This window comes from Nerophis ophidion, linkage group LG04, assembly GCF_033978795.1.
Source record: "Nerophis ophidion isolate RoL-2023_Sa linkage group LG04, RoL_Noph_v1.0, whole genome shotgun sequence".
In the NCBI taxonomy this organism is placed as follows: Eukaryota; Metazoa; Chordata; class Actinopteri; order Syngnathiformes; family Syngnathidae; genus Nerophis; species Nerophis ophidion.
Window position 1 is genome coordinate 17686084 of NC_084614.1, and position 21464 is coordinate 17707547.

At 42.7% G+C, this 21464-nt stretch overlaps 1 protein-coding gene across 6 annotated transcripts in view; it reads right to left on the bottom strand.

Moving 5' to 3' along the window:
* Nucleotides 1-4626: 4626 nt before the first annotated feature.
* The window catches only part of znf384a (zinc finger protein 384 a), a 31374-nt gene continuing 14536 nt past the window's right edge, over nucleotides 4627-21464 (bottom strand). For 4 of the 6 annotated variants that reach the window (XM_061897268.1, XM_061897266.1, XM_061897270.1 and 1 more), the window contains 8 exons: nucleotides 18644-18766; nucleotides 18367-18518; nucleotides 16519-16595; nucleotides 16231-16455; nucleotides 12402-12569; nucleotides 12179-12257; nucleotides 11178-11336; nucleotides 4627-7236 (listed from right to left, as the gene is read on the bottom strand). In XM_061897268.1, the coding sequence (XP_061753252.1) occupies nucleotides 6880-7236; nucleotides 11178-11336; nucleotides 12179-12257; nucleotides 12402-12569; nucleotides 16231-16455; nucleotides 16519-16595; nucleotides 18367-18518; nucleotides 18644-18766 (1340 nt within the window). In that variant the 3' untranslated portion in view covers nucleotides 4627-6879. The remainder of the gene's footprint in view (nucleotides 7237-11177; nucleotides 11337-12178; nucleotides 12258-12401; nucleotides 12570-16230; nucleotides 16456-16518; nucleotides 16596-18366; nucleotides 18519-18643; nucleotides 18767-21464) is intronic. The other 2 variants (XM_061897269.1, XM_061897267.1) reach the window with 2 other exon arrangements.

Consider the following 21464-nt stretch of genomic DNA (forward strand, 5'->3'; position numbering starts at 1 on the left):
GCGGAGCCAACGGGCCGACGGCAGGGCAGGGCACGCTGCCCTGCCCAAGATGGCGGCAAGGAGGCGGAGGATGCGGTGGAGCGGAGAGGCGGGGCTTGCTGGGAGCAATGCCTCCACAATCTAAATCAGGTGCGTGGCACACATACCTGCACAGAATTAACTCAGCTTCTCCTGCTGTATAAAAGGGGAGAAGGAGGAGAGATCAGAAAAGGAGTTGGAGTGTCCGCAGCAGATGCAGTGCGTGAAGAGCAAGAGCGACAGAGAGCAGACGACGACGACGACGACGACGGCGGCGGCTGAAAAGGAAGGAGCTGAAAAGCGATCCAAACTGCAGCCAAGCTTTATTACAAAATAAAGTCAAACCTGCTAGAGATATGTCCTTCCTTGGTGGTCTGCTGAACCCGAGCGACGACAGTAAGAGACTGTCACATTCACCTTCTTTGAATGGCTTTTACTGCCCTAGCATCATACCGGAAAACACCCAAATATCAGTGCCTATCAGTGCCCCTCCCTACAATCTCCCGGGGCTAATATTCTCCCGGTTTTCACCAGAACAGCAATATTAAGGGCGTGCCGTGATGGCACTGCCTTTTACGTCCTCTACAACCTGGCGTCTCGTCCGCTTTTACATCATACAAACAGTGTACCGGCACAGCCAAATATTGGAAGAGGCTTCTGCAGACCCACGGAAGTGACTGCAAGACATACAACCCACACCAAAAAGGAATGACAAACACATTTTGGGAGAACATCTACACCGTAACACAACATAAACACAAGAGAATACCCAGAATACAATGCAGCCCTAACTCTTCTTGGCTACAATATACACCCCTGCCCCTCCTAACCCTGCCCCCATTGTAGCCCGGAAGAGTTAGGGCTGCATTGGATTCTGGGTATTTGTTCTGTTGTGTTACGGTGCGGATGTTCTCCCAAAATGTGATTGTCATTCTTGTTTGGTGTGTGTTCAGTGTGGCACATATTTGTAACAGTGTTAAAGTTGTTTATACGGCCACCCTCAGTGTAATCTGTATGGCTGTTGATCAACTATGTCTTGCAGTCGCTTACTTCGTAGACTGCAGTCAATTACAACATGTGGCTGGGCTGGCACACTTTTTGTACAGGTTTGAGAGGATGCTAAAGGTAGTGCCTCAACTTTGTTCGGGTGAAATTCGGGACAACAATTACCCCTGGAGGGGCACAGTAAATTGAGAGTGTCCCGGATTAATCGAGGGTATACAAGTATGTCGCTGTACAGCCCCATTCATATAAAAATTGCGGGCCGCACCAACAATAACATTTCATATTAACGTGCGGGCCGCAGAATGACGTCTGTGAGAGTCCAGTCCATAGTGGATCTAACATAATAGTGTGAGAGTCCAGTGCATAGTGGTTCTAACATGATAGTGAGAGTCCAGTCCATAGTGGTTCTAACATGATAGTGAGAGTCCAGTCTATAGTGAATCTAACACAGTGGTTCTTAACCAGGGTTCGATCGAACCCTATGGGTTCGGTGAGTCGACCTCAGGGGTTCGGCGGAGATCAAAACACACCCGACTCTTCGTGTAAATACAAACTTCTCCCTGTTGGCATATTACAGATACGGCAACAGCTAATTGATTTGCAGGTGTGTAATTTGTTGTGAGTTTATGCACTGTCTTAGTTTTGTTGTTTGAGCAAGGTGATGTTCATGCACGGTTGATTTTGTGCACCAATAAAAAAAATATGGTAACACTTTAGTATGGGGAACATATTCACCATTAATTAGTTGCTTATTAACATGCAAATTAGTAACATATTGGTTCTTAACTAGTCATTAAGTACTAATTAATGCCTTATTCTGCATGGCCTTATTATAACCCTAACCCTCAAACCCTAACCAAATAACTCTAAATTAAGTCTTTGTTACTTAGAATATGTTCCCCTATACTAAAGTGTTACCAAAAACATACAACTTTGTCTTGAATTTGAAGGAAAAAAAAACTTTCTATTTTTCACTAAAGAAGGGTTCGATGAATGCGCATATGAAACTGGTGGGGTTCGGTGCCTCCAACAAGGTTAAGAACCACTGATCTAACATAATAGTGTGAGAGTCCAGTCTACCATAATAGTGAGAGTCCAGTCCATAGTGGATCTAACATAATAGTGAGAGTCAAGTCCATAGTGGATCTAGCATAATAGTGTGAGAGTCCAGTCCATAGTGGATCTAACATGATAGTGAGAGTCCAGTCCATAGTGGATCCAACATAATAGTGAGAGTCCAGTCCATAGTGGAGCTAACATAAGAGTGACAGTCCAGTCTATAGTAGAGCTAACATAAGAGTGAGAGTCCAGTCCATAGTGGATCCAACATGATAGTGAGAGTCCAGTCCATAGTGGGGCCAGCAGGAGACCATCCCGAGCGGAGACGGGTCAGCAGCGCAGATATGTCCCCAACCAATGCAAAGGCGAGCGGTCCACCCCGGGTCCCGACTCTGGACAGCCAGCACTTCATCCATGGACACCGGACCTGTGCCCCCCTCCCCCACGATGGAGAGTGGGGCAAAGGAGGAAAGAAAAGAAAGGGCAGATCAACTGGTCTAAAAGGGGGGTCTATTTAAAGGCTAGAGTATACAAATGAGTTTTAAGATGAGACTTAAATGCTTCTACTGAGGTAGCATCTCTCACTCTTACTGGGAGGGCATTCCGAAGTACTGGACCCCGAATAAAAAACGCTCTATAGCCCGCAGACTTTTTTTGGGCCCTGGGGATCACTAATAAGCCGGAGTTCTTTGAACGCAGATTTCTTGCCGGGACATATGGTTCAGTACAATCGGCAAGATAGGATGGAGCTAGACCGGGTAGTATTTTATATACGTAGGTAGTAAAACCTTAAAGTCACATTTAAAAGCCAGTGCAGGTGAGCCAGTATAGGTATATATTGTGTATATACATGTATATTAAGGTATGTACAGTATAGGCGTAATATGATCAAACTTTCTTGTTCTTGTCAAAAGTCTAGCAACTTTAATCTTTTAATGCTAGACATAGGGAGACCTGAAATATTACGTTACAGTAATCGAGACGAGACTTTTTAATTTATTTTGACAATATGTGGTGGGCCAACAAATCCCGAGCTGCGGCCCATAAATGGCCCTCGGACCGCACTTTGGCTACCTTTGACTCAAAACCTTTTAGAATGTTACTTGAGTAAAAGTATTATGCCTGAAATATAAAGTCAAGTAATTTAAAATAAAGCCTGCTTTGCTTTAAACAATTGTATATAATGAAAGGAATCATTGGATTGTTTTGTTGATATTCGTTACGACTACTGTTCAGTTTGATTTGTTTGCCTAAATCAGTGGTTCTCAAACTTCTTTTGCACCAAGTACCCACGTCAGAAAACACTGGGCTCTCCAAGTACCACCATAATGACCAGCAATAACATGCAGTAGCGTAGTAGGCCTAAGTATTCATAAAAAACAATGCCGTGTTATTATTCAACATGCATCTGTAACATTTTTGACCTGTGCTGTAACATTACACACAGTTTGAAACGCAACACTGTGTTTAATCACCAAAAATGACTGCCGGGCGCGGCCACCGCTGCTGCTCACTGCTTCCCTCACTTCCCAGGGGGTGATCAAGGGTGATGGGTCAAATGCAGAGAATAATTTCGCCATACCTAGTGTGTGTGTGACAATTATTGGTAATTTAACTTTAAATATTTAATTAATTCTTTGGCGTACCACTAGACCAGACCTGGGTAAATTAAGGCCCGGGGGCCACGTTGAATCCGGCCTGGCGGACATTCCCAAATAATTTTTTTTAGATCTTTGAGATGGAAAGTGTAGCTGCCATTATGATGTGTACGCATGTTTTCTAATGACCGTAAGTCTTGAACTATACAAAGTATTTCAGTGGTTGGAATCTGCTCTTTTGCATGATATATGTACTAGTTATTATGGTAATATAATTAGTTACTATGGTCATCTAATTTTCCAAAAAAGTTCTAAAGCTTAGTGATATATAGAATAAAATATAATAGAATAGAACATACTTTATTGATCCCTGGGGGAAATTAAGAAAATATCAGATGTATCAGATTTTAGGTGGGTTTATTTTGTACCCTTCGCGTTCATATTTCACCGTTCGTTGCATTTTTGTTGCGTTTCACTTGTTTGTAAAATATGTCGTTCATATGTTGTCAATATTCAGTGATTTATCCTTCGTAGAAAAATGTAAAACTCCATTACGTTTGTCATAAAGTTTTTAGCATTTAATCAGACATTATTGTGAGGTTTTGTTTTAGTGTTCCTACAAATAGATATACCGGCCCCCAGACACATTTTTTTCTCTAAATTTGGCCCCCCGAGTCAAAATAATTGCCGAGGCCTGCACTAGACCAATTTGAGAATCACCGGCCTAAATGATATAAAGTAAAGAGTAAAGTATTCAAATACCTTTGTAAATATAAGTATGACAAATAAACTTGAAGATATCTGGTCTTATGATTCAAGATTTTAAATTGTAAGTCCCTTCCTGCAGGTGCTCACCATTTATCTAACCTAAAACGTGCCAAAACGTCACAGCATTTCATCATTTTTCAGAGTCAAATTATCTGCAAGAATCAACACAAAGCGAAGGTTGTAGTTTTCCATATGAAACCTGTTTATTTTCCACTAGGAGCAGACAGTCTGATCGGGAACTCGTTCAGTTTATGCAACCGAGTAGCAAATAGCTGTGCCGTGAATATTTCCTAACAAGACACAATGAAGGAAACCGTGTATTGACGGCCTTTTAATATTGCTCGGTTGAATGATTTCTGTCCCGTCATTTGAGTGAATATCACTAATACAACTTGAAAACACAAATATTTTCCCTATCTTTTTTGGTAAGGCTCCTTTTGAAGTAACTTATGGAGACTGTGTAAATTGTTTAAAAAAAAAGAAAAAGAAACATTGTTTTCCACAAGACAGGCTTCCCTTTTGCCAGAAAACTTATTTTAATGTACAGCATATACTGCCATATAATAATGCCTTTAGCGATAACATGGATAAGACTTGCAATACAGTTGAGATGAAAGAATATGTCGGAAAAAGCCTTGAAAAAGATCAATAACAGTACCCGTCACCCATTGTGTAGGACAATCCACATTCTGGCTGGCCATTGCTCCGCCGTTACTCTTTGGAGGATCATTAACGTGTTGAATAGTAACAAAAGAGGGTTCTCTCGTTTCCTTTCACATTCACACATCCACTTGGCTTCCTAACACGATCCTCTGCTGGTAGAAAAATACGTACATATGGTATATTAAAAAAGTACAGGTGGCGAACGTCGAAGGTGAAGTACAAGCTTCGTTAAGTGCTTAGTTCCCGGCCCTGCAGCGTACTTTTGGCCGTACCAAGTGTCCAGTTCCCGCTTTCCATTAGTCTCAGCTCCATCCTTTTGCGGCGCGATGCTTTTTAGCGACAGGTCTAATGGTCCAAAGGAATTCTCCTCCGTAGGCATCCTTGCCTGGTCGTGTTTCGGCAAGCAGGAACGGGCTCAAGCGTCCATTTGAATGCAGATATTTGTTTTACAAATGCACAATATCCGTACGGCGGCGGGGTGTGGGGAAAAAAAAATAAATCCCACATCCAAGTGGAGTTACGAAAAATTATCTCACCCACCGACGTAAAATCACATTCACCGGCAGGAGAAAAAAAATGTAATCAAATCCGAATAGTGATTCTTATTCGTTGAACGAGTCGTAATTTTAAAAAAATATGACATTTTTTTTTGTCCTTTTCCATGCAACCAGTACCGGCTTCTCTAACCTGTCACCTGTGTTTTTTTTTTGTTTTTTTTAAATGTCATTACAATTATTATACCAAGTAACACATTGCGGGAATCGGTTTGATTCGATTTTGAATAGGATCGTCTTCCCAGGAATCGGATCGAATCGTTTGGTGCCTAAAAATTCAAACCCCTCGCGGTCATGCGCATATTTGACTAATGAAGACGCCGAAAAATATGTATTTGATGGTATTATCTTCAAAAATCAGCAGTGACCTACACAAAGAAGGAACCGAGTGCGTTTACCACTGCACAGAATGAAATTTAAACCCCCGTAGTCTGGATTATATTCCTGCCTAGTCGCAAATCCGACGCCATCTTGATCCGCTTCTAACTCTTCGGCGGGGAATGAGCGTGATTTAAGAGTTCCCTGCAGTGTTTCCTTGACTTGCTGTTTAGCTTTGAGAGTTAAAAATGGTGGCTGAAGCTGAAAGTGTCACTTTCCGAGAAAAAAAACTGCGTGCGGTCCACGCCATTGTTAAGCTCCACCTGAGGTTTCGGAGGGGGGAGGAGCTAAGTAGCGTCGCCATATTGCAATATGATGAAGCCTGAAATTAATAACTGGTGACGTGTGAAAAATTGTATATTGTAGCCAGGATTGACCCGTTTGTACACGCATGCCAAAGCTGGACTTGTGGAAAATATTTCAGGGTAAAAAAAAGTTTTCCAAAGCTGCTTTTGTGAGAACCAAAACCAAAGTTTGTGGATAATGCACAGAAAAAAAATATATGTGTTCAGGTGGACAAAGCCTTTCTCCTGCTTGTCTCGGCGACCAAAAAATCAGCACCTTACCTTGGATTAGGGATCACTTCCTGTTTCCGCAGGAAGGAGAGATGTGGTCCTGGTGTCCCCGAGGTTCTTACAAGGACTTCAAATCAAGGAACCTGTCTCCTCAACGTGACCAGGTCCATCCCGTTGGGAGCAAAGTAGAAAAGTCAATCTTCTGAGTGTGTTTGAGAGCCGCTAGTACTCCAGGAAGAGAATATACATTTTAAATACTTTTTTTTTTTTTTTTTAAACAGACAATCAGTCTTATCCTCGCAAGGTTTGGGAAGGTGTAGCCTACGAGTTCATGTGCTCCACTTGGATGGCGGACGTGGAGACGGTGAGGCAGAGGTCTTTGTGGGTCGCTGGAAGGTCCGCCACTGAAACGGGCTTGTACTGGAGCTCGCTGGCCGACACCGTCTTGTACTGGTGGAGATCAAACGGGCACGGGATCACGGCTTCCGCCGCCTGCAGGTAGCTGCCGGGGGGCCCGGGGTTCTGGCCGCCGTTGTTCGGGTTGGCCTGCAGGCCGCCTCGGGTGCCCCCTCCTCGCCCTCTGCCGCGGCCTCGGCCCCTGCCGCTCCCCGTCCGCTGGGCTTCCGCCGTTAGCGTGTCGGGGTTGTGCTTCCTCATGTGCTTCATGAGGTAAGTCTCCTGCAGAAGGACGAAAAAGAGCAAGGAGGTTGGGTTGAGGACGTGATGTGACCATACTTGCCAACCCTCCCGATTTTCCCGGGAGACTCCAGAATTTCAGTGCCCCTCCCAAAAATCTCCAGGGGCAACCATTCTCCTGAATTTTTCCCGATTTCCACCCAGACAACAATATTGGAGGCATGCCTTAAAGGCACTGTCTTTAGCGTCCTCTCTCACCTGAAACCTTCACCCCTTAACAGGCGCATGCTGTCCAGGAGTTAGGGCTGAGCGATATATCAATAAATTCGATATATCGTGGTTTTGTCTCTGTGCGATATAGCATACTCGCCAAGCTTGAGACCTCCGATTTCGGGAGTTGGGGGGCGTGGTTAAGAAGGGAGGAGTATATTTACAGCTAGAATTGACCAAGTCAAGTGCTTCATACATATATATATATATATATATATATCCTGAAAATATGCAAACAAAACTGTTTAGATAATTGATACTTCAAACTTGCATAAATAAATCTTAAGGAATATAACATACCTTGGCTTCTGAGAGCTTCAAAATGTACTGAATAAAATGCTAAAGTTGTTGACAAACAAGCAATTATTTTAATAATTAAATATGGTCATTTTAAATGAATTATTATGATCATTTAAAAATAATTATTTCAAATTGTTTATTTTAATGTATAATTCTATGGCTGGATGTAATATGGAGCCAGAAAAAATACAAATAAAAATACAAATAATTTAGATATTTTTAGTGAAATATAGTAAAAATGTATTTAGTTTTTTTTTAAATTAATAAATGTATTTATTTTTAGGTAAGATAAGCATAATAATACAATTTATCTCTAGTCTGGATGATTTAATTCTTGTCACCCTGTTGTCCTCCCGTCTCTTCCCCAAGGATGGCTCCATGAGCTGGGCAAACGGCGGGAGATGCCCTACGTCAGTGGACCCCAACCTTTTTGTAGCTGCGGACCAGTCAACGCTTGAAAATTTGTCCCACGAACCAGGGGGAGGGGGGTATTTTATTTTTTCATAAAGAAATACAATTAATGTGTGCTTATGGACTGTATTCCTGCAGACTGTATTGATCTATATTGATAAAGATCGGCATATTTTCAGGAGAATATTTGTCGTAAGAGGTTTTCAGGACAGGCGCTGAATTTAGGGAGTCTCCCGGAAAATCCGTTAGGGTTGGCAAGTATCATCATCATCAGCCGTTGTCAGTCCACTGCTGGACGAAAGCCTCAGCATGTTTCCGCCATTTGGTGTACATTTCATGCTGGTTATTAGCCTACACCTTCCACGCTGGCTTGGTGCAGGTTAGAAGGGGTATTTTATATCAGAGATCCTTCTCCTAGACTAATTGCCTTACTGGGCTGTTTAACTTAGTCTGTCCTGTTTGTTGTCCGCGCCCCATTTACCCAGGGACCCGCTCAGCTTTATGGCGCTGACCGCCCGCCAGTCACAAGAGAAGGTGCAAACGGTTCTTTGTGTGCATTTTATAGACATTAGTTGGGACTCACTAACCCCACACACAACCTCCCATCTCATGCCTGGATGTAGTTTAAGGTCATACCCAGGACATTTAGCAAGTATGCGATATAGAAAATGACTATATCATGATATTCGAGTATACGTTCTCACGCAGTTGCTTTTAGCTGCGGGCATTACTCTGCATGCATTTCCCACTCATTCTTGTCTCTCTTACTCACAGAGACGTAAACCAAGCGCACCTTCTTACACACGTCACGCATGCAACGTCAAACGCTCCCGCGGAGCAGAGAGGTAGTGACATGGTAACATTAGCTGTGATGCTAACGGTGAGGTGCGGGTGGTGATACAAGAGAACGAAAGTGGGAATCTGGTAACAAATGAAGGTAGAATTAATTCCCAAGAAAAACTGCATGGGATCCATCGTCCGGCGGTGGTTTGGCTTTAAGCGGGAATATGTTGAACATTTATGCAGCTACAGCGTTGCTACAAAAAGTAGCAGCACTGCTAATGTAGCATTATTTGAAAAGTCACCCGCTACAGAATAAGGAGTGCTTTAAACTCCGCATGTCAACATCACACCAACAAAATGCCAAAGCAACTATTTCCAGATCAACTCTGTATGATTAGCACCTTAGAAAATCAAACCTTTGTAATGAAGGCTGGGCGATAAAACAATATCAATATACATTGTGATAGACACGTTTTTTATATCAACAAAAAATGCGTTAGATAAAACATTTTAAAAAAAAATTTCCTCGATGGCTGAAAAAAACAGAAGTTGCAAAACAAGGTTGGCTGCATGAACAAAGGCACTTGCTCTCTGGTCACCAATCAACACCGGAAGTGATCAGTGATCAGTGGGAGGAACACGTTAACAGCCAATCAGGTAACAGTATCAACTATCAACATTTCTTGCGCCATCCTGTTGTATCGAGATTGATTCTTTGCATGGAGTGGCAAGAGAAAGTAAAAATTAAGAAATTGTTGATAAAACAGGAAAAGTCACCTCGACAGCAGGGGTGTAAAAAAAAAAATTTTTTTTTTAATTAATCCCGATTCTTTTTTGTAAAGATTCTTAATTGATGAAAAAAAAAAAAAAAAAAAAATAAAATAAAGTTCTTTTTTTTAATCTGTCCTGTCCAGCCACTCAGGCAAATCATATAGTTGATGTAGATGATCATATCTGCTGTACAGATTTACTTTAGAAAAGAGAAGTGTTGGATACTTCTCTTATTGCCTTATTTGTATTTGACTTTATTATATGTTTGGGTAGAATTTTTTAAAAACAAAACCTTTTTTTTAAAGTACCATATACATTTAGGAGAGCTGTTCATCTATTTTATGGAGTAATGTAGTTGATTGTAGAACAGGCACCCAATGTTATTAAAAAGTGTTGATTTTCCATCGAGAATCGATTTGGAATCGAATCGTGTGGTGGCCAAACATTCACAGCCCGACTCTACAGTATAGTCATTGTTTTTGTTTTTTTAAACGTATGTGGACCACACTTAACCGCGCTCACCTCTCTTTTTTTTAACCCTCTTCCGTTCCCTATTTGGGTATACGGAAACAATAGGTAGGAACTAAAGTGCAGGACTCTATAAATTAAATACATAACAACAAATGGGCCACTTTAAAATAATAGATATTTAGTCCAATAATATTTAAATAACAATTCCTGCATGACATATATTACTTTCCATACTTAAATAAGAAAAGCAGACCAAATTCCTGGCACTAAAGATGCAGAAAATAGTTCAGGTTTCTTAATGTTTTCATTTCCACACTATTTTGTTACACTTTGTTCAGCATTTTTTTTTTTACATATTCCTTATTGTTGCACCTCTATTTTATAAATAATAAATATTTAGTCCAATAATATTTAATTAACATTTCCTGCATGACATATCTTCGTTTCCATACTCAAATAAGAAAAACAGACCAAATTTCTGGCACTAAAGATGCAGAAAATACTTCAGGTTTCTTAATGTTTTCATTCCCACACTATTTTGTTACACTTTGTTCAGCTTTTTTTTTTTACATATTCCTTATTTTTGCACCTTCAATTTATAAATAAATAAATAAGTATTCAATGTGATTTCAGAATTTTGTTTACATCCCTTAAGTTTTTTCCATGCTTGTAGTGACTTTTCTTTCTGCCTTGATAGTTGAGGGGTTACAATAGAAATACAAATATTTACATTTAAAATATTTTTCTACTGGTCCTCATTTAAGGTAGGTCATAAAAAATATCAACAATTATTGACATTGACCAATACAAAACACCTGTATTGCGATACAGTTTTCAGCCATATTGCCCAGCCTTAGTTGTAATATCAGAATCAGAATCAGAAGTCAAATATGGAAATGGGACCCCAAACAAAACCTTGTTTTGGGCCACAAAAAAACCTTTGGCAATGAGGCACAATCAGGCGTGTCACGTCATACCGAGGTGTAGGAGCGGTTGCAGAGGCCGCAGGAGAAGAGCTTGGCGTGTTTGACAGTGTGCGTGGACAGGTGCACCTCCAGGCTGGCGGCGTCCGTGTAGCCGCGGTTACAGTTGTGGCACTTGTACGGCTTGTCCTTGTTGTGCTGCCGACGGTGAGACTGTAAAGAGATGAGAGAGAGGAGGGCAGCACAGGTTTTTTGCAAAGTGTCATCACTTTCACTCAGTGAAGCTCTAGCATAAACCTTCATTCAAACAAAAGAGGCTCATAAGTAAACATGTAGGTTGGTCTGCGGAATGGGGGAAAATTAGAGCTTGAGTGTAAGTTTGGCCCCCATTACAAAGACATGACTAGGGATGGGTACCTCTCACATTCGAACTGATACTCAACTGTTCATGTAAGACTGGGCGATATATCAATATACTTGATATAACAGTTAATATGTAAATATTAAATGTGCCCTTTATTATATTACATCATGTATATAAAACCTTAATGGAGGTGTTTGGATGATTTTAAAGAGTTTTATAGGCAGAATGTACGGCTCCCATAGGCTCCATTGCAAACAAACTTTTGATCGCATTAACTAATTATGAGAATGCTTTAAAAATATATATAAATCCATCATTATGTCTTTCATGATTTTAAGCGATACGCAAAACTCCAAAAAAAGTGCAGTTCCCTTTTAAGCACTTTCTATCAGGCATGCAAAATTGCAAGATCTTCTTGAGGCAGTCTGGCTGAGTTCTTGTTTCCACCCCTCAACACAGCATGTGGTCCATTTTGATTTTATGTGAATCGGTTGTGGGTGGTACAGAAAGTATTTGGTCGGTATCTTTAAAAAGTACCCATCCCTAAATACGACAAGTCAAAAATCTTTTATTTGACCCTAGAACAGGACTTCCTGAGGGGAACACAGTTTTGCAATCCAAACAAATGGTCTCTCTGAATTAGCGGTTCTACGGTCAAGCAGGCATGAATGTGATTGAGTTTGACAAATACCTGCAGATTGGACAGCTGAGTGAAAGCTTTCTCACATCCGGGATGGTTGCACTTGTACGGCCGGTCGCCAGTGTGAATCCTACAAGGCACACAGTGACACACGAGCTCAGTTAGCACATAGCGACTGCAGTGTTGAAAATAATGAGTGGACAGGTATTTAGTGGTGCGGTGTGCAGCTGGACATTTCAAAAGACCAAAGCAGCCATCTCCTGCCTCCCAGTACCGTGCGTGCTGCTGCAGGTGGCTGAGCTGCCTGAAAACGTTCTGGCAGTAGGTGCAGCTGTAGGGCTTGGCCCCGCTGTGGATACGGAGGTGCTGCGCCAGGTAGCTGGAGTTGGCAAAGGACTTGGAGCAGTGGGGACACTTGTGGGGCTTGGCCTCAGTGTGGTTGCTGAGGCGAGACAGTGGCAAGGAAGGTTGGGGAGGTAGACCGAGAAAGGGGAAAGGGAGAAGGGAAAGAGAGAGAAAGAAAGAGCGATAGGTCTTTAGGTTGGAGCATGACCAAACTTCACAGTGAACTCAAGACCTAATCATGCGTTCAAGTGATTGTTTGACAGTGTGCTCGTTGCACTGTGTCCCGAGTTATGAAAACACAGTATTAAAACAGAAGCAAGCACAGTCACGCTTCGCTCTCTCAGTCTCTCTCTCTCTCTCTCTCTCTCAGTCTCTCTCTCAGTCTCTCTCGCATTCTCCGTTTACTGGGACCCGATTGGAGTGTGCAGTGGCTAACTGAGTTTAATGGCGCTGCAGATTTGCCACGAGGAGCTCATCAGCCTTTCAAAGCTGGTGACCTCCTCAGTGCCAGTGTTTCACCAACCATTATTTGGCGGCAAGCAGCACCCCGGACCCTCGGTGGTTAATATAACCCTATTTTACATACATAAAACAGAAAATGTTGCCTAGTCTTATTTACATAAACATTACATTTGCTACTATTGTTGTAAGTCAGATGATGCATTACATTTGTGGTATTGTCTATGGATGTTTTCATTCTCCGGACATTCAGTCGATTGCAAGCGGACTGTTTGGTTTGTCTCAGAACACATTTCACCTCTCATCCAAATAGGCTTCAGCAGTTCAGTTCTGACTCGATGTGCCCAATGTAAGTCAATGAGCAGGAACGGATGAAGCCGACTTGGATAAAGGCAAAACGTCGACTAACCAAATCGATCGATTAAATGCCCTGAGAATTGGTTGTATTGAACGCTACATACAATGTTTTTAACATGCAAAAAAACTAAACAAAAGCACAAACTACTATTGGCTCCACTTAAGATTATTTGGGATGTGTCCTCAAAGCCTTCCTGTATCATGAGACTAACTCTCTGACTTTGTAAACAATATCAAAAAGGACCCCAAAAATGTATTCTGTAATAATAAAAAGAATCACAAAACCTTTGACAGCTTCTCTCTTCTTTTCTCTTGTCCACTTTATCGTTGTTGTTCTTAGAGCTGCTGCTCTTTATCTGCACTCTCCTACCCCTGACCTCAAGGCCTGGGAGATATATTGATTTTATCGATAAATACGATATTTTTTAAACAAAGCCACCGGTTGAGAGTGGGAAGTGCGACTCTTTACGAAGCGGACAAGACGGCAACAACGAACAAACTCCAGCTAAAAAGTAGCTTACACTAGTGGAATCACACCAGGTATGATAAGAAAGAAACAATGTACAGAACGATCACTAAAGCTGTTGTCACGTACAAAGAAAAAGCCGGTGAAAATATCTGACATTTTATTTTCAAGTCACATCGCCAAGGCCTACCACCCACATGCACACATACACCGACAGCTCAAGCTACATCACCAATAGGCGCGCTCTATTTTACTCAGACAAATCATCCAAGCAACACAATACCAATCGATTCTTTCTTCGAATTGAATTACCATATTCCGGACTATACGCCGCTAGTTTGCTTTTTTTACACTTTGCACCCTGCGGCTTAAAAAACGTTGCGGCTAATTCATGGAATTTCCTCCAATAACAGCCGTAATAAAAATAGTAAAAAATAAGTTAAAAAAAGCAAGTACTACACTAAATTGGCCCTTGTGTGTGAATGTGAGTGTGAATGTTGTCTGTCTATCTGTGTTGGCCCTGTGATGAGGTGGTGATTTGTCCAGGGTGTACGCCGCCTTCTGTTCGAATGCAGCTGAGATAGGCTCCAGCACCCCCCGCGATCCCAAAAGGGACAAGCGGTAGAAAATGGATGGATGGAAGTAGAAAGTGTTTTATTGTTTGTGATATGGCGCCATCTTATGGACGACTTTACTCACTGCAGGTCTCCTGTCATTAACGGTCAGTGTTTTTCTCCCCCCCCCAACTGGAGTGCCTTGTTTGTCTTCCCTCCATGCATTGCATTTTGACTCATACGGATTCTTCATTCAACACACCAAGCAGTGTTTGTGAGTTTTACAATATAACTAAAACCACTTATACTTCCTAAACCTCCCCATGTGTTGTATGTAGGAGTGATTTCATGCATATTTATACATGTTATCGTTATGTAATGACACTAGCTTTGCTAGCATGAGCTCACATGCTAACACGTTTACAAGTTTGTGTGTTAGTATTTTAAACTTACAACGGCATTTTTTTTGGTATTTTTTTAATTTCACAAATTCTTCAGTAAACACACTAAAACGTTGCCTTGGATTTATTAAATGTCTGTTTAGCTGATTGGAGAGCTAGCTTCTGCAGCTTGTGGGTCCATGAGGATGACTTCTGTTTTGTATGATCAGCCATTTTACTGCCATGTTACAGGCACCATTATATACAGCTAAGGGATGTAAATAAACTATTACAAAATCTTACCGTCTAAATAAAGTATATATCTGCGGCTTATAGTCCGGTGCGGCTAATACATGGAAGAATATTTTTTCTTCTAAAATTTTGTGGATGCGCTCTATAGTCCAGAAAAATATGGTAATCGATTTACTCGAATCACTGCAGCCCTAATTGGCTGGGTCGGCAGCTCATCAGCCGATCACTGACCAGTTTAAAAAGGCAAATATTGGCCCCTAATTCATGATCCGGAAGTCTCTTGTGTTGACGGATCAGAAAGGAATTAAATTGTGAGTTTTTGTCAGATTCATATGCCTATTATGTTCTTTTCCTCAATAAAATACTACTTTTCACTTCTGACATGTAGTTTGGATGTTTCAAAAGCATAAACAGCGCTAATGCTGCAAGAGAGCCTAATAGGATTTAAAACAACAACAAATGAAGCTTAAAACTGAAGCAGGCAAAGAACAAACTAGTCAAGTCTTTCATGCGAGTCCTTACTTTGTGCATTCTGGGAAAATTTTTAATCTATCCATCCATTTTCTATCGCTTGTGCCTTTCGGGATCACGGGGGGTGTTGGAACCTAGCTCTGCTGAATTCGGGCAGAAGGCGGGGTACACCCCAGACAAGTCGCCACCTCATCACAGGGCCAACACAGATTGACAGACAACATTCACACTCACATTCACACACTAGTGCCAATTTAGTGTTGCCAATCAACCTATCCCCAGGTGCATGTCTTTGTTTGTATAAAAGAAAAAATGTGTGAAAAAATGTGCTTGAAGCAGCTTAAACCTAAATTACATGTTGTTGTTGAAATTTTCCAAATGTTGATTTGAGCGTGCTAGGTGGTGGCACTCAATAAATTCTGACCAGGTAACACAAGTAGCATAGTTCCGTGTTGCAGTTACGTCATAGCGTTCTTCAAAAATCTAAACATTTAAAAGCAAGACTGAAGTTTATGCAAGGTTTAAATAAAAGCAAAGTTAATAGATTTTTAAGACCTCCATCCATCCATTTCCTACCGCTTTTCCCTTTTGGGGTCGCTGGCGCCTATCTCAGCTGCATTCGGGCGGTAGGCGGGTTACAACCTGGACAAGTCTCCACCTCAGTCATATTTAAGACTTGATGAAATTTTAGACATTTTAAGGCCTAAAATTCTAATTGTTGGATCTAAGACCCCGCAGATACCCTGCCCTCCAGGGCCACATGCACTCAAAGGCAGGAGCATGCACGTTTTTCAAGCAGAAAGCACACAGAACCAGTACCGTGTGTGTTGCTGCAGGTGGCTGAGCTGCCTGAAAGCTTTCTGGCAGTAGGTGCAGCTGTAGGGCTTGGCGCCGCTGTGGATGCGGATGTGCTGCGCCAGGTAGCTGGAGTTGGCGAAGGATTTGGAGCAGTGGGGGCACTTGTGGGGCTTGGCCTCGGTGTGCGACTTGGCGTGGATCTGCATGTCGGACTTGCTGAAGAACGTCACCGCGCACATCCGACACCTTGGAGAGGGACAGGCGGGAGGTGAAAACCCTGAAAGGGAACTTTGGCAAGCGCTTCCGAACCTGTAAGACTTGGGGCCGTCCTTGTTGGCGTGGTCGTCCTCATCATTGGACAGGTCGTAGGGATCGGCTGAATGATGCTGGGCGCCACAAAGAGAAATGGCAGCCAACGAGAGAAGCAGAGACACGTATCAGTTGGACAATGACAGTTCTTTTAGGAAGCAGGGTCGTAAATGTGAAATTCTTAACCATTATGTACCGTATTTTTCGGACTATAAGTCGCAGTTTTTTTCATACCTTGCCAGAGGTGCGACTTATACTCAGGACCGACTTATGTGTGAAATTATTAACACATTACCGTAAAATATCAAACAATATTATTTAGCTCATTCACGTAAGAGACTAGACGTATAAGATTTCATGGGATTTAGCCATTAGGAGTGACAGATTGTTTGGTAAACGTATAGCATGTTCTATATGTTACAGTTATTAGAATGACTCTTACCATAATATGTTAGGTTAACATACCAGGCACCTTTTCAGTTGGTTATTTATGCCTCATATAACGTACACTTATTCAGTCTGTTGTTCACTATTCTTTATTTATTGTAAATTGCTTTTCAAATGTCTAATCTTGGGCTTCACGGTGGAACAGGTGTTAGTGCGTCTGCCTCACAATACGAAGGTCCTGAGTAGTCAGGGTTCAATCCCGGGCTCGGGATCTTTCTGTGTGGAGTTTGCATGTCCTCCCCGTGAATGTGTGGGTTCCCTCTAGGTCAGGGGTAGGGATCCTTTGGCTCTAGAGCCAGATGTGGCTCTTTTGATGACTGCACCTGGCTCTCAGATACATTTTAGCTAACATTGCTTGACACAATAAGTAATTAATAATTCAGCTGGTAATCACAGTGTCAAAAATAACGTTAACAATATTAAACATTCTCATGTATTTTCATCCATCCATCCGGTTTCTACTGCACCTGTTCAAGAAGTCACATTAATGGTAAGAAGTATTTTATTAATTGTTAGTTAGCCTCAGAATAACAATGTTATTAAAAAGAATAACAGACTTATTATACTCTAAAAATGGTCTTTCTTAAAAATGTATGCATATAGTAGTATTCAGTGTTAAAAATATATAATTATATGGCTCTCACGGAAATACTTTTTAAAATATTTGGCTTGTATGGCTCTCTCAGCCAAAAAGGTTCCCGACCCCTGCTCTAGGTACTCCGGCTTCCTCCCACTTCCAAAGACATGCACCTGGGGATAGGTTGATTGGCAACACTAAATTGGCCCTAGTGTGTGAATTTGAGTGTGAATGTTGTCTGTCTATCTGTGTGGGCCCTGCGATGAGGTGGCGACTTGTCCAGGGTGTACACCGCCTTCCGCCCGATTGTAGCTGAGATAGGCACCAGCGCCCCCTAGCGACCCCAAAGGGAATAAGCGGTAGAAAATGGATCGATGGATGGATGGAGGGATGTCTATTCTTGGTGTTGGGTTTTATCAAATAAATTTCCCCCAAAATTGCGACTTATACTCCAGTGCGACTTATATATGTTTTATCCCCCTCTTTATTACACATTTTCGGCAGGTGCGACTTATACTCCGGAGCGACTTATACTCCGAAAAATATGGTAAATATCAATCTTCGAACTTGAATATTAATGTGAAGTTTCTTCCTATAGTTTTCCTCTGTATGTAACATTTTAGCCATACTGCAGATTGTCGCAATGAAGGACTATTGACTTAGGGGAGCGGCTCCACACCATGTATGGAGATACACGGTTGCTGCTAGCCAAAAAGTATTCTGGAAATGCAATTGACGATTTAAAAATCGAAATGCAAGACCCGATTCCCATCGATACCCGAGCCTAGACATGAGTGCAAAACAATGCAACAAAAGAGACACACCTGTCCAGTAGCTGCCAGGTGTGCTAATATCAACGCGTCGCTTCCTGGAGGGAGGATGGCGCTCGGTCTGCTCATTTGTTTGCTCTTTCTGCCTCGCTTGCCTGCCGTTGGCATGACAACCACAGGGGGATCGGCTATGTCGCCCTTCTTGTCTGCAAACAAAGGACACAGTACATTAGTCGCCCTGTTTCCGCCGCCATTATTTACCAGTCTGATTCAAGCACTGGAAGCAACAGAATCACAACAACAAAAAGTATCCTGCACCTCGGGGCTTCACCTGTGTATGAGGGGTGCAGCGCAGACACGATCATGGTGGTGGCAGGATAAGGTCCCGCCATAAAAGACTGAGAGGAGGCAGTAGGGACCAGCGTGCCTTGGGGGGTCGTGATGACCAGGCCCGCTGACAGAGGAAAAAACCCACTGTGGCTGTGTCTCAATTGGCACACTTCCTTACTTACACTGTACTAAAAACAGCCCGAAATATTTGGCGTTTTCCTTTATTCACACTTGTATGTATGACATCTGTTCACATGCAGTACTGGTAATTCCAGCGTTCGTAAAAAGCTTTGGGGTCTTTTGTGTTCATTTCAGCTATGCTATGTTAATAGCTATAATTAATAGAAGTCGTATAGTCATTAATAGAAGCAGGTCAAATGGACGACATAACGTTCTACAGCCGTTACTTGCAAGTTTAAATAACATGGACGATGGACAATGGCCACTCGGGTTGTCAAAAGTATCGATACCAACATGCAAAAAATACAACGATACATTCTTTTTCAGTATCGCCAGTGCCGAACACCGTTTCCTCAGCGAGTTGCGTCAATTATTTTTGTGGAAGACGGCTTTTGTTGCGATATTAGGCAAGTAGAGGTACATATCAAAAAGTGAAAGCAAGGTGTATTTATTCGGTAATCAAATGCAAACGAGAAGTATTCTTGCTTGTATTTGTATTTCTCGTTTTTATATTCGTTAGTAGTCTCGACAGGTCTTCCTACATCTGCCACTGGATCCTGGACTTCCTGACAGATCGCTATCAGAGGGTGAGAGTAGGCTCCCACCCCTCAGCATCCATCAGCATCAGCACCGGCTCCCCCCAGGCCTACGTGCTAAACCCCCTACTCTACACCCTCTACACTCATGACTACACCCCTGCTCATGCCTGCAATACCTCTAGTAAATTTGCAAATGACACCACATTAGTGGTGTCATTTCCTGCGAGAAATAAGTCTGCCTACAGAAATAAAGTGGAGCGGCTGACTTGGTGGTGCTGGGGAAACAACCAGGTCCCTAAACACCACCAAGACGAAGGAGCTGGAAGATAAAAAGAATAAACCTACAACCACTGTACATCAATGGGGACTATGTGGAAAAGGTCTCCAACTTCAGGTTCCTGGGGATCCAGATCGAGGAAGACCTGTCGCGGAGTATGAAAACCTCAGTGACCATCAAAAAGGCACAGCAGAGACTTTACTTTCTGAGACTCCTCAAAAAGAACAACCTGTCACAAAAAATGCTTGTGCTTCTATGTACATAAAACACATAAAAATACCAAGCACACAGCTCTCATGCACAATCATTAATGTCTTGTGTTGAGCGACACTATTTCTCTCGGGTAAAAAGTGTTCTTAAATCTGTTTGTCCGGCATTTTATTGTCCTGTATCTTCTGCCTGAGGGCAGCAGTTCAAAAAGTTTATGTCCAGGGTGAGATGAGTGCCTCATGATGTTTTGGGCCTTTTTGAGGCACCTGGCACTGTACAGTACATCTAGGGAAGGGAGAGAGCACCCAGTGTTCTTCATGGCAGTTTTTATATGACCCTCTGAAGTGCATTTCTCTCTACCGCCGTGCAGCTGGCATACTATACGCACATACAGTATGTCAGCACACTCTCTATTGAGCATGTTATGTATTTGTATCTATGTTCTTGTGTTTTTATGTGTTATTATGAATTTGCACTAAATTAATTTTTGCCTACAATTTCGTTGTACAATGTACAATAAGAATCAGCACCTCCAAGTCCGAGTCCATGGTTCTTTCCCGCAAAAGCGTGGAGTGCCATCTCCGGGTTGGGGAGGAGACCCTGCCCCAAGTGGAGGAGTTCAAGTACCTAGGAGTCTTCTTCACGAGTGGGGGAAGAGTGGATCGTGAGATAGACAGGCGGATCGGTGCGGCGTCTTCAGTAATGCGGACGTTGTACCGATCCGTTGTGGTGAAGAAGGAGCTGAACCAGAAGCCAAAGCTCTCAATTTACCGGTCGATCTACGTTCCCATGCTCACCTATGGTCATGAGCTTTGGGTCATGACCGAAAGGATAAGATCACGGGTACAAGAGGCCGAAATGAGTTTCCTCCGCCGGGTGGCGGGGCTCTCCCTTAGAAATAGGGTGAAAAGCTCTGCCAGGAACTCAAAGTAAAGCCACTGCTCCTCCACATCGAGAGGAGCCAGATGAGGTGGTTCAGGCATCTGGTCAGGATGCCACCTGAACGCCTCCCTAGGGAGGTGTTTAGGGCACGTCCAACCGGCAGGAGGCCACGGGGAAGACCCAGGACACGTTGGGAAGACTGTGTCTCCCGGCTGGCCTGGTAAGGCCTCGGGATCCCCTGGGAGGAACTAGACGAAGTGGCTGGGGAGAGGGAAACCTGGGCTTCCCTGCTTAGGCTGCTGCCCCCGCAACCCGACCTCGGATAAGCGGAAGAAGATGGATGGATGGATGGAATGTACAATGACAATATCCATCCATCCATCCATTTTGTACCGCTTGTTCCTTTTGGGGTGGCGGGGGGTCGCTGGAGCCTATCTCAGCTGCATTTGGGCGGAAGGCGGGAGACACGCTGGACAAGTCGCCACCAATTTTCCCTCCAATTTTTTATATGTGTGAGCAAACGCCAAAACTCCTTGAGCATTCAGTGGCACACATGTGAGCGACGGCAGACGTGTACACTGATATGCATTGTTATGTAGATCACAAAACCTGGTATTAATAGGTATGAAAATTGGGTTTCGCTGCTGTGTTGCAATCACGTGACCGAGAAGCACATGCTACTGTTTATTCACCTGGATCAGTGCAGATATGGGAACATTTTGAAAGATTTAGCT